General features: G+C 36.9%; 1 protein-coding gene across 5 annotated transcripts in view; it reads right to left on the bottom strand.

Annotated features, from left to right (window-relative positions):
* LRBA (LPS responsive beige-like anchor protein) overlaps positions 1-12,126 on the bottom strand; it is a 369,517-nt gene that overhangs the window by 29,413 nt on the left and 327,978 nt on the right. For 4 of the 5 annotated variants that reach the window (XM_054633381.2, XM_077176952.1, XM_077176953.1 and 1 more), the window contains 3 exons: positions 8,953-9,145; positions 6,209-6,271; positions 2,910-3,065 (listed from right to left, as the gene is read on the bottom strand). In XM_054633381.2, coding sequence (XP_054489356.2) covers positions 2,910-3,065; positions 6,209-6,271; positions 8,953-9,145 — 412 coding nt within the window. The remainder of the gene's footprint in view (positions 1-2,909; positions 3,066-6,208; positions 6,272-8,952; positions 9,146-12,126) is intronic. The other variant, XM_077176955.1, reaches the window with a different exon arrangement.

The raw sequence follows: 12,126 nt of genomic DNA, 5'->3' as shown, positions 1-12,126 counted from the left end.
TCGTGGCTTTGGAAGGATTGACAAGACAGGTCAAAAAAGAAACAGGAAATACAGACTACTGCATTTCTAAATATAAATAAATAAAAATAAATTAAATTAAATGTTCTGAAAAGCATTTAAAAATATTAAGTAGCACAGATCAGTGTTGGGACTTAAGCATATTTTTATAAAATATTTTGTTGCATGAATTAAAAACTATTGGTCCCTTAATATGGGTAATAGGGAACACTTCACAGCCTCTTTTTAAACAGTACAAAGGCACTGTATTTATATCCAGCCACTAAATAACAATTAATGGCAATTAAATACTTAAGGGAGTGATTCTGAGGAAAGAACAAAAATAGAGTTTACAGCCCAATTTATAACAAGATCAAAAAGGTAATTTCATTAAAGTAAAAAAAAAAAAAAAAACCAAACCAGAAAAAAACCACAACATATACATTAATTTCTACCAAAAAAGTACTTCATGTATTTTAGTACATGAAGAAAAAATAAAATAACAAGATGCAATTTAAAGGAAATCTGTACATCAGATACAAAATCAAATACTGAAAAAACTTATAACTGCTCTAACCTTCCAAGGGCAATTGTGAGATGAAGAGCTACCACATGAGCCATTTCTGAGTGGACAGGGCAAACCCCTGGCTGCACTCTTACTGTGCATACCCACCCTGTAGAGCAAGGGTGAGTAACTTGGGGATCAAATAATTATGTGATATATTTTTCAGTTGTATTGACATTACCTGGGATAATTTATACTTCTAGAACACAAGTTTATGCTATAAACACCACTGAATTATAGAGATCTCCTTCTCAATTATTTCTAATTTTATAGGTTCTGGTCTAGAAAACAAGCATTTTACAAGGTTATTTCTGCCTGGTTATTTTTATTTTGTTTTGTGCAGCCTAAAATCCAATGAATTTAATCAAAATGAGAAATAAGATTTTGCTATTTTATGTTGCTAAAAAAAAATTACTCATATCATAAGAATTCCTCAAACTTTCCTGTTTCCTTTAACATGAGTTGTCCTCTCTATACAGTGATATCAAACTTTTTCATTTGCACTCAGATATCCCTTTTTGACAGAACAAATTTTCTAGTTAATGTTTTATTTGACAGCTGCGCTACAAATAATTAAAAGAAAAATAAGACTCAAGTCTGCAGTACTGAAGCTAAAACACTGTCTAGAAGTCATTCCCACTGCTGGAGGAAGGTTTTATTGTGCTTCTGCTATATTGGCTATGCTGATAACCCATGATTTAAGTTGAGAGTATTTCCTATTAAAAACAAACAAACCAAAGATCTGATAGGAAAATGGTTCCTTTTTTTTGTCTAAGTGCTAAAACGTAATTGAATTCAACACTTGTGATCACTTGCCTTCATGCATTACTGATCACATCATCTTTTCCCCTTGATGTTCTGTTGAATTCAAAATATTTCCCTACTTTATTCTCATTTCAATTTGAAGCAAAGTAAACTACATCTGAATTCACTTCATTTAAGCAAGAGTTGCTATACTGACAAATAGAAGAAATAAATCTGAAACTTTTCTGACAATGGTATTTTGGTTTATACCCTGATTAGTTATGGTAGTAACAAGGTGCCTGGTGAATCTGCCATACACAGAGGAAATAACTTAAAGAGTTATTTGTAGTTCAGGTTAATACAGGGCAAGGCTACCAAAACCATACAAGTTCCTTCCATATGTGTAAATGATATAATAGAATTGTTTCTCTATTCATATAAATCAAGCATATACACTGAATATTTATTACTGCTAGCTATCTGAAGATCCACTTTAAATTCACAGTTCTATGTAAATTTATTTTCATCAATGAGAAAATTAACCTAAGAAGGGTCTAACAAGATGTCTGTATAATGAATTGTGGGCAGTCAATATTACATAAATAGAGCTTCTCCTTTATACTTAAGGCTTTAAAATTGTAAAAATGACAGAAATACTGAACTACGCCATGAGACCTAAAGTCTTAAAAGATTTTTATTAAACCAGTCTGTTTTGTCAGACATTTTGGTTTGCCAAGTGTGAAAAACACTGTTAACTAATATATTTAAGAAATGATGACAAACATGCAGGATATTCCCTAGGGATTAATAACCCACTGGAAAGCTTGATGGCACACACCCATTAACCACACAGGGTCATTAATCCCAAAGAAGTACCTTGCAGTGAGGTCGCCATTTCCATTATAAGATAATGAAAGGGAAAAAAAACATACCTAGTTTTTCCTGGGGTTCCATGGCTTTTAAATTCCTGTAGCTCTTATATGGAAAGATTCTTTTCTATTTAGCATGACACATGCATGACTTCAATGCTTTGGACACACTCCAACTGACAGACTAATTTAACTACTGCCCATTATATTGATCAGTTTATGCTATATAAAAGAATTCAGTGGCTCCAAATCAATTCTAGGATGGCATGGCTTTCAAAGGCTTTCATAGTATTCTTTCACCAGATTTCAAAATTTCTCTTCTTATTCTATGGTACTTGCCTGTATTTCCTGAAAAACCCCAGTTCTCTGGTGCTGAAAACCAACCAGAGTTAAATTCATGTAAATACTTTAAGAATAATTAACTCTCCTGATATGCCAGGCTTCACACAAACTCACCTGTGAAAACTACAGTGCAAGAGCAGACATCCCTGCCCTGTAAGTTTGAAGTGTGAAGCTCAGTCTAAACCAGAGCTCCTTCTCTCACATGTGCTATCATTCCCCAAAAACGATAGCACACAATACATGGCAGCAGTAGGCAAGGAAAGATTTGACAAGCATTATTAATAGGGGAATAAATACACACTCCACCCCTCTTCCTTTATTTGAAACAGTAGGCTGATTATGAACAGAAAAAAAATCTTTTAGGCTGTTTCCATATTTTAAAAATACATTACCTGAGTCAGTAGAGTAAACACGGAAACTCTTGTCCCAGAAGCCACAGACCAAGATGTAACGATTGTCAGAGGTGATGACAAAACACTGAGAATGCACCTGAATGCTTTGGTCTAAAAGGTCAGTGATCTGCCTCCTGTGCATCCCTGTATTGCTGGCTGAAGCGAAAAACATACAGACCAAGACATTTTAGCATCCACCTTCACAGAACAAAAGCACAATTTAGAAACTTACATTCACACCAAATACATTCCTCACTTCCGTTACTTTTTTTTTTGTGGCAGGGACATTTTCTTTCTAATTCTACTTTAAATTCTCATTACACTTCTAGGCACAATGCTAATTCCTTGTAGTATATATTCTAAAATAGAAGAAATCCCCTTTTTAAGTGACATGCAGCTGAGAAATAAATGAAAGATTGAACATAGGGAATGGTACACAGAAATGTAATTCCTTCCCTCCTTCTTGAAGTATAAGAAATTAAAAATTACAAACAAAGCAAAGGAGTGTAATTATAAGAATACAGAAATCACATAGTGGTTCAAATGCAGCACACAAAGGATCACGGTTTTAAATTTTACATCAGTTGTTTTTCATTGCAAGCAGTGCCATTTGAAAAAAGAAAAATTTCAGTAAACATCACTACTGTTCAAATTTTTTTAAGCATGGCACAAAAATTAACCAGTTTATCTCCACAATTAACTTTAGGGTTGGGAGAGGTTATTTGCCCTATTTTGATCACTTAGTGTTTTATTTCCTGAGATACTCTTGCATTGGGAATGCATAAAATGGACAGGAATCAATTAGTGAACACATTTGTCATATTATATCTTGTCCTTAGATTAATAAGGTGTGTAGATATATATATATATATATACACATACATAGGTCCCACACACATCTATCATGAAAATCCTACACTGTAGGAAGAACTTTCAGTGTGCTTTGCTCCTGAGGGAACCTGATTTCCATCCCAGGCAAGTCATTTCTCCTGGGTTTGTCTGCCAACTGCTTGGAGCACTATTACTTCCATCCAGGTGGTCTTCCAGACCTACCTCTGTCCTAGTCCAGTGCTCTTCTTCACTCTTTGTTCTTTGACTCCTTTCCATTCTCACAGACCAGCTACCTTCCAGGCCTTGGGCTTATTCCATTTACTTTGTGTCAAATTTTTCATTTATTTATGCTTTTGGTATATTTAAAATGTTGATAATGTCATGTCCATATGGCCAATTAATAATCTAGGAAGGTGTTGCCACTTGCTCTCTGCAGGTAACACAAATGTGGCCTTCACTGATCTTGGGGCCATTAAAAGAGTAACAGCACCATGTTATAAATGCACAGTGAACTGCTCTGTATGACAAAATAGCAGCAAAAGAACCTCAAAAGACATGCAGATCAACTAATTCAGTGAGGATAATGCCTTCTAAACACTTCACCTCAAAAAGAGGTCTAGGGTCTGTGTCATATCAGACATTGCTGTTTTATGTCTTCCTGTGCCCCAGGAAAATGAGGAGGGCAGGAATCCCTCCTTACGACTAGGACAGCAACAAGATTCCTGCTATAACCATAAAAGTGTAATTTTGTGGTCCTCTTAGGTGCCATTTCTAGGTAAATGTGTCTAGCCACAATTAAAAACCTCTAACATTACCTACATAATTACTTGCTTGCACCCAATGATGCTACTTAGCAATGACAAAGAAAGCCTTACCCCTTTTAAACAATGTCCAGTGTAATCACAAGGATGATTTGAGATCAATTGTAGGAAGAGAATATTAAACCATTTTTCAGAATGTGAACATTAACTTTAAAGGTCTGTGTACCAAAGTGATTTGGGATTTTTTGCTGTAATACTTATTTACACTTCTAAGATCTACTTGATAGCAGACTTTAAAGCAGAGCACAGATTTCCTGCTCCAAACATTTTTTGGATAAAATCTGTTTCAGGAAGGAAAGGAGAGTTACAGCACATGTCTGCCTCATAATAACTCCTGCATTATTCAGATGAGGATTGATTTCAGAAACTCAGGAAAAACACTTTAATTTTATCAGATCTATAAAATGGTTTCATATGCCCCCACTATTCCTAATCCTAGAGTTTACACAGCAAAATGGCTACACAGGAAGAGTCTAGATATACAGACAAAAATATTGCATTTCCTACTGGGATGTGCACATTAGTTTTGAAATGAATTTTCACTGTCTGACAGACCTGTCATTCTAACCTATCCAGGCAAGCTCATCTTTGCTCTGATTTTTCCATGCTTCTATAATTGGCCACACCCCTTTTCCAATTAAACCACACTGAAACAGCTGGTTTTTAAACTAAGCTCAAAGTCTAACAAAATTGGGGGGGGCACGGAATCCTGTCTTCTTTGCTCCTATCCTACAGCTAGTTTGTGTTTTGATGTTAGGTACTTAAGTTTTTCTTTTCTCATCATGTTTAAGGTTCCGTTTGCCATGCTACAGACTCCAAATACTCCCCAAAGTTGGGCCTGTAATGAAAGAGCTGACCAAACTCTAACCCTCCTAATTGAAAAATCAGCTTCATATAAACTGATAAACCTCTATAATAAAAAGTCATGAATTGCATCTACTACACTGAGTCATTAAATAAAGGAGAGACATTCGTCCACCCCTTTTTAATAAAAGAAAAACATACACAAATTTAACTGGTGAAGCTGATCAAAAGATGCAATACCCTTGAAAAATGAATACTAATATCTCAACACTAAACCAGAGTGGGCAATATATTTCAACTTTGAAACTGCCTTGCAATTACACATTAATCCCCTCAGCCTGAACAGCAGGTCTATGAAGAAAGGATTGATCTCCTTTAATGATGGAACCCTAGCACCATGGTTTTATTTTTCACAACACGGTGCAGTTAAGAACCCCACTGTTATTATGAAAATTTCCTCAGCAAAGGAGCTCCATCACATTACCAGTGCACCGATTCATCATAACGTGCCTCGCTCCTGCTCATCAACAAGTCTGAGTGATGAAAAGATCCAATATTATCCTGACAGTACTTCATGCACATTCTCAATCACACATTATTACAGCATCCATATTAATTTTCACTGACACGCGTCCTAGGCCTGTTCAAATTAGGCAAACCAACGAGGGGGAGTTGATGAAATACCAGCATAGCCACAGCTCATTGCATTCCAATTTGCATGCAAATGGTTTATCAGGAAAATTCCATTCCCAGCAACCAGCAAGTGAAAAACAACCGTAATCTACACTTCAGGGCCACCATACAGAGCTTAATGAATCGCAAAGAGAGAAGGAAGTGACAGACCTATGAGAGGATCGATTTCCACTGGCAGCTGGTAAGGCTGGTCTTGTACAGCACCTTGATGAGCTGGAATTCAGGAAAGAAGATTTTAAAACTTTGCTTTTTTTTTCATACATGAAGCCACATATATTTTATAAATCAAAGCTATGCCCTTTTTTTAACTATTCAAGATTCTTCTGCATCAATCGAATGAAAAACAAAAAAAAATCCAGGTGCTTTTGCAGGCTGCTTATTAAACATTTATTTTAGATTAGGGCTATTCTGAATGTATGCCATCAGCAGCAGCTCTGGTCCTGAGCCATAAGCTCTAGCAGATGCTTTACTGGCAACCTCTCCTGTCGCAACAAAACAAAATTAAGTGGTAAAGAGGACTGAAAACAAAATGTGACAACCATCTGCTGACTGTAGCAAATACTATTTTCCTCTTTACTTTTTAAAGGACTGCTTTGGACAACTGAAGCACAAAGGACGTTTTTTTTAAAAAGTCAGTTTATGATACAGAGAGGGAAGTCTCATAGTCATCTCATAGTCAGCCAGTATTTAAGGATTCATCCTTCACCAAAACCCATTTATTTGCTAGTTTGCATAGAAGTTAATATATTAACTCTGCCAACCCACATTTCATCTGGGCACCTGACATACCAGTAAAATGTTTATGTACTGAATTCTCCTGCAGGGGTAAAAAGAAACCTTTTTTTCCACAGCTTCACTACAAAGAAACAAACAAACTGCTCTCCATCCCCCCTCCCCCCTCCCGCCCCCAGCAGCCTGCTTGGAAGAGAAACAAGAAATAATGGCTAAATATTTACACATATTTTTCTACCTACCATCCACAGCTTAATATAAAAATTAGTGTCAATACAAGGATTTCTTAAATAACTGATTAATAAGTAAATTCAAAGTTCTACTGCAATGAAACATCAACATAGAACAAAACAGGAAATCTGTGTGACAAAAAAGAGCATCCTGCTGGCTACCAGTGCCATTAGATGTCAGCAAAGCCACCAAATTCATATTCAAAGGCAGGAATGGGCTTTTTAATTACACATTAGTGACAACTGGTCACTTGGCAACTTAACTTTTTTATCATGATGCCTCATTAACAAAGACAATGCTAAGCCCACAGCAGGGGATATAGAGCAGTAATGATACCTGCCCTCTCATCCTAGGAGATCCCATTTTGGTATAAAATTGGAAGTCAACAATAGCAAAGGCTCAGGAGTACACAGACAGATTTCTTAAGAGCACAGTACTCCATTAACAGCCTGCAACTGATGTGTGCTCTCACAGAAATGGGGTGAGGTGAGTTTTTCTTGAATATTTATGGTTGGCTTCTGTTTGTCTAATGGCAAGACAAGTGTAAAATGCCTCTAAATGAAAAAATAGCAACTCAAAAGCACAGCTTACTGTTCTCCCTTTCAGAGGTGAGGGAAAAGCCTGAAAAACCTGAAAGCTGTGTTCAACTCAAACCAGTTACTATTACACTCACCAAACTGGTTGATTGCTCACAGACCATCAACCAGCAGAATTCTGTTGAAATCAAAACCGACTCCTACCACTTTTGAACGTTTTCTTCTTCCCATGAGTTGTATGTTCACAAAGGCCATTTTTTAAAAGCCTTGACTATTATATGCCCACTGTCACACATCCAGGCTATGAGAGGATACTGTCATCCTCCTTTCAGAGAAATCTTGGGAGCCCTGTAAATAGTTCTTGCTTCAACTTGTTATCTTAGACAAGTCTCCCTTCCCCCCTTCCTTCCCACCTTTCTCTTGAAGTGTTTCTCGGGCGGGTGAAATAATACATAGATGTTTCTATTTGAGAGGTAATTTGTAAGAATTAGGAAAAAAGTGTGGGAGTCATCTGGCTTTTTTCAAAAAGGTATCAAGGACCATAGGTCAAGATTTCTTAGTAGGAATTTCAACCATGTAAGTGTTTCTCTGATGCAAGTATCTTCTATTTAAGTTATTTTAGTGGAAGGTCATTTTTCCCCCCTTTCTTAAAAAGCCTTTGACCAAATATACTGCACTGCACCAAAATAAACCTCCTTTGACAGCTTGGGCCTAAGATTGTCATAGTCAAGGAAAGGAAGATGGATGTCTTTAAGATTGGAGAATATCAGAATTAAAAGTGGAATTATATTCTCAAATACAGCACACTTTTAAAGGAAAACTAATTTTATTCATTGCTGTGCAAATGGCTATTTTGTTTTCCTTTCATACTGAGAATACATAAGCACCTACATAAGTAACTTCGGGATGTTTAAGATAAGACTTATCATATATTTTATTTTCTAATTCTCACGGAGTGGCTTTAACAGCAGAATATTGAGTTTTTAATCAAGAAAAAACTGGCAGAGAAGATTTCAGGCAAGTTCTACATGCTTTAAAACTGCCTTCAACATGATATGGTTCAGGCTCTCAACAGACAGAACAAGAGGAAGAGTGTGCCTTTATTGTGACTAAATAGTGATAGACTGTTTTTGTCTTCGTGCATGGTGCCTGATGGCCTGGAAAGAAACATATTAGTTTTACAAACCTTTGGTGTGCTACATATCTTGCTGCAATAGCTCAGATTACCTTTCTAAGGAGAAACTAAGCCCACATGTGAAGAGCCTGCTGTGCCAATGGACTGGATTTGCTTTTTCCACTTTAAACCCACAACCGTTCTGCAGCAAATTGTGACCAGACAAGAGAAGTGCTTCTGGATGGCAGGGTTTCTTAGGCTCCTTGCTTTAATGTACTTACCAGGGAGGCTGTGCCACTTGTTCACAGCGAAGAGCCTGTTGGCAGTGACTGTGATCACAGCGGGAGTGGCCAGGCCAGGCTGGGTGTTGGCAGCCACGTGAGCGACCGGGGAGTTGGACGGGAACTTCAGGACCATGATAACATCCTGCTGGGCTTGCTCTGTGAACATCAAGGGGCTCTGCAGGAGGAGATACTGTTGAGTGCACACAACAAGAACCCAAATACACGGGAAAAGAGAACACGGGGAGGAGAAGAGACAGGACAAGAGAAGGAAGATTGAGTTAAAAACCACGAGATACAATAGAAGCTGCAGTAGAAAAGCAAATGCAATAATAAGTGGAAAGGCTTATGGAAATAACATTTTAGGCAGAAAACCTTGCCTGCACCCTATTAATCTTAGGGTTTTGTTGAACACAGGGTGTCTGTATACAGACTTTGCTACAGATCACAGCAGATTAAACTAAAAGTTTTTCAATTGCCTATCTCTGCCAAAAGAATTCTCCTTCATATCTGCAGAGACAGCATGTCAAGGAAAGCAATGCCAAACTAGGAGGGAAACACAAAAAATAGTGAGCAAAAGAAATTCCTGCTCCCAGAGATTGTCTCAAGTTGCATTAAATTGGCAGACTGTTATTCTTTACAAGCCAGATGAGAACATGAAAGAGCATTAAAATAAACAGATACACACATACACTAAATATATGTTCTGTGTATATTTCTGGTGTACAAAAATAAGATTTATGAATGCAAAGTAGAAGACTTCACTGCAAATGTGTTTCAAAAGACAAACATAATTAAATGCACTTGTAAAGTGGACGTGATTACAGACACTATCCTGCATTGTTTCCAGAAATGCTAAAGGAAGGGAAGGAATCCAGACTTTCATTTTCAACATAATTTTTTAGGTTTTTGGTTTTTTTAGTTTAGTAATTTGAAAAGTTTATTAACTTTTTAACTAAGTTCTCTAAGAACACTGCAAACATCAAAACAAAATATTGAGGATCTGGATATCCAACGTGAGGAGAAAAAGCAACATCTGATGGGTTTATGATTGTGTGGCACATCTGAAAAAAAGAGAACCCCACTGAAATGCAGAGGTACAATCATCATGGTCACCAGTAGCCACATTGCTGAAGTATTTGTAATTTTCTAATAACCAAATTAGAATACTAATGAAGTGTCCTTGGCTATTCTCCACCTGCAATATTTCATTACATATATGTGTATGTAAGTGCATACATTTAATGTATATTTATACAGAACTAATAAAAAAATTAAATACATTTGCATTTTTATTATCACTCCTTTTAAAAAAGTTATTAAGAGTACTTAGAAAAACATATTGCCCTATGAATTCCTATTTACAGTCTTGCATAAAGGTGTAAATAAAAGCAACTAATAAGCTACCCAGACACCCTTCTGAGCAAGTGGCTAAAAGCCAATCAATATTATGAGTTAATCCTCCCTGGATGCTCATTCAATTAAAGGTGTCAGTAATGCCTCATCTGATGTGGCCTCAATTAAATCCAGCTATCTGATGGTTGAAAACACAAGGGGATACAGCAACAGCAGCAAAACCAGACAAATAGGCAGCCTTCGTGTGACTGCTAATTACTACACCTGGTGTATATTATGGCTTGTGCACTTAACACAGCACGTGGTAACTTCCAATTCAGCTGTATTCATGCACACACGCACACGAAAACAAAACTCAGTAAATAATGCAACTAGAAATAATTCAAAATTATGACAGGAAAAATATCCCTTCTGTATTTCAGCTCCAGAAATACTTTTAAAACCACTTAATATAGTGCTATTATGAAAACATGTATTAATATCCACAAAACCAGCATGTGAAGAACTAAGGGCTTTTTTTTCTGGGTGTACCCCAGCCCAAAAAACCACAGGAGTTAGAAACAGCTAACTCCTTAGATTTTAACTTCTTCTCTTACATACTAAATCTTCACTAATTCAGCATCATGAAAAATATTATTATGAAACCACACAAACTGCTTTCTGGTGTCAAATTTATTTATATAACAATGGCTCTGACTAATACGTCAATAATCAACTTCTCAAGTTGCTCCTCTTCCTGAAACAAATCCCTTTAAATTAGAGCAAGCACTCTGTGCATGGCACCATGACAGACAGACAGACATATGGCAAGTGGCTGCACGAAGGGGAGTACCTGGGCTCCCCAATATCCCTGTTAGCAGGGCTCTTCTGAAACACACACACACACACACGAGTCCCTGCAGTGTCTGCTGGCCTGGGACCTGGGCACGGGGCACAGGCAGCTGAGCAACTCTCAGGTACAACACGTGATGCATTTGAGAAAGACCAGTAGATCAGTTTATCAAGGAAGTTTACACTTCTGAGACCCCTGCATCACAAGGTTTGTAAGCTACTTTGGAAACATTTCATGTTTCTGTGTAATCTTTTAAAACCTTCTGCACTTCAGATATGTTTTTAAATTAATAACCTTAGTCTGCTTGAGTAGGACATATTTTCTTCTTGCATGTCCTGTATGACATGTTTATGGTTTTTGGGGTTTTTTGTATTGCAGTGTAAAATGTCCACTCTAACAATAAGGGAACATAACCTTTTGAAAACCTTGGGAATTAGCAGACCATTTGCTCCACTTGTCAGAATATCACTTAACATCTTTAGTTCTGGACCTCCGACAACACAAATGATATTTTAAACACAAGGACTGCACACAACATGATATGAAAAGTGATCAGTAATGTAATAATAGTTTGTAAAATAAAATTATATTAGACACAAGTAGAGGTAAAAGGGAAAGCATGTTAATGCTCACTGCCTGGATTTTATCACCCTAGCTTTACTGCAAAACACATTTAGTCACATTCTTTGCTATGTAAGTTTCAGCTCATGAATTCCTAGTAATCCTGGTTTTAGGGGAAAACCTATGCCTGGGGGAAAAGACAAGGAAGTTCCACCTCCTAAATCCATGCTTCTTGGGGAATCTGCCAAAGATTAACTAAATTGTCTCCACAATGACTGGCTCTCACCTGTACAGGTACGGTATTAACAAAATCAACTGATGAAGTGTTCTTAGATTACACTGACAAAAAAAAGCTACAATAGAAATCAATGCAATCCTTTCTGCAAAAAATAAAAGAAATGGTTAAGCACTGCATGCAACTCATA

This window comes from Agelaius phoeniceus, chromosome 4, assembly GCF_051311805.1.
Source record: "Agelaius phoeniceus isolate bAgePho1 chromosome 4, bAgePho1.hap1, whole genome shotgun sequence".
NCBI lineage: Eukaryota > Metazoa > Chordata > Aves > Passeriformes > Icteridae > Agelaius > Agelaius phoeniceus.
This window is presented reverse-complemented; position numbering and strand designations above follow the sequence as displayed.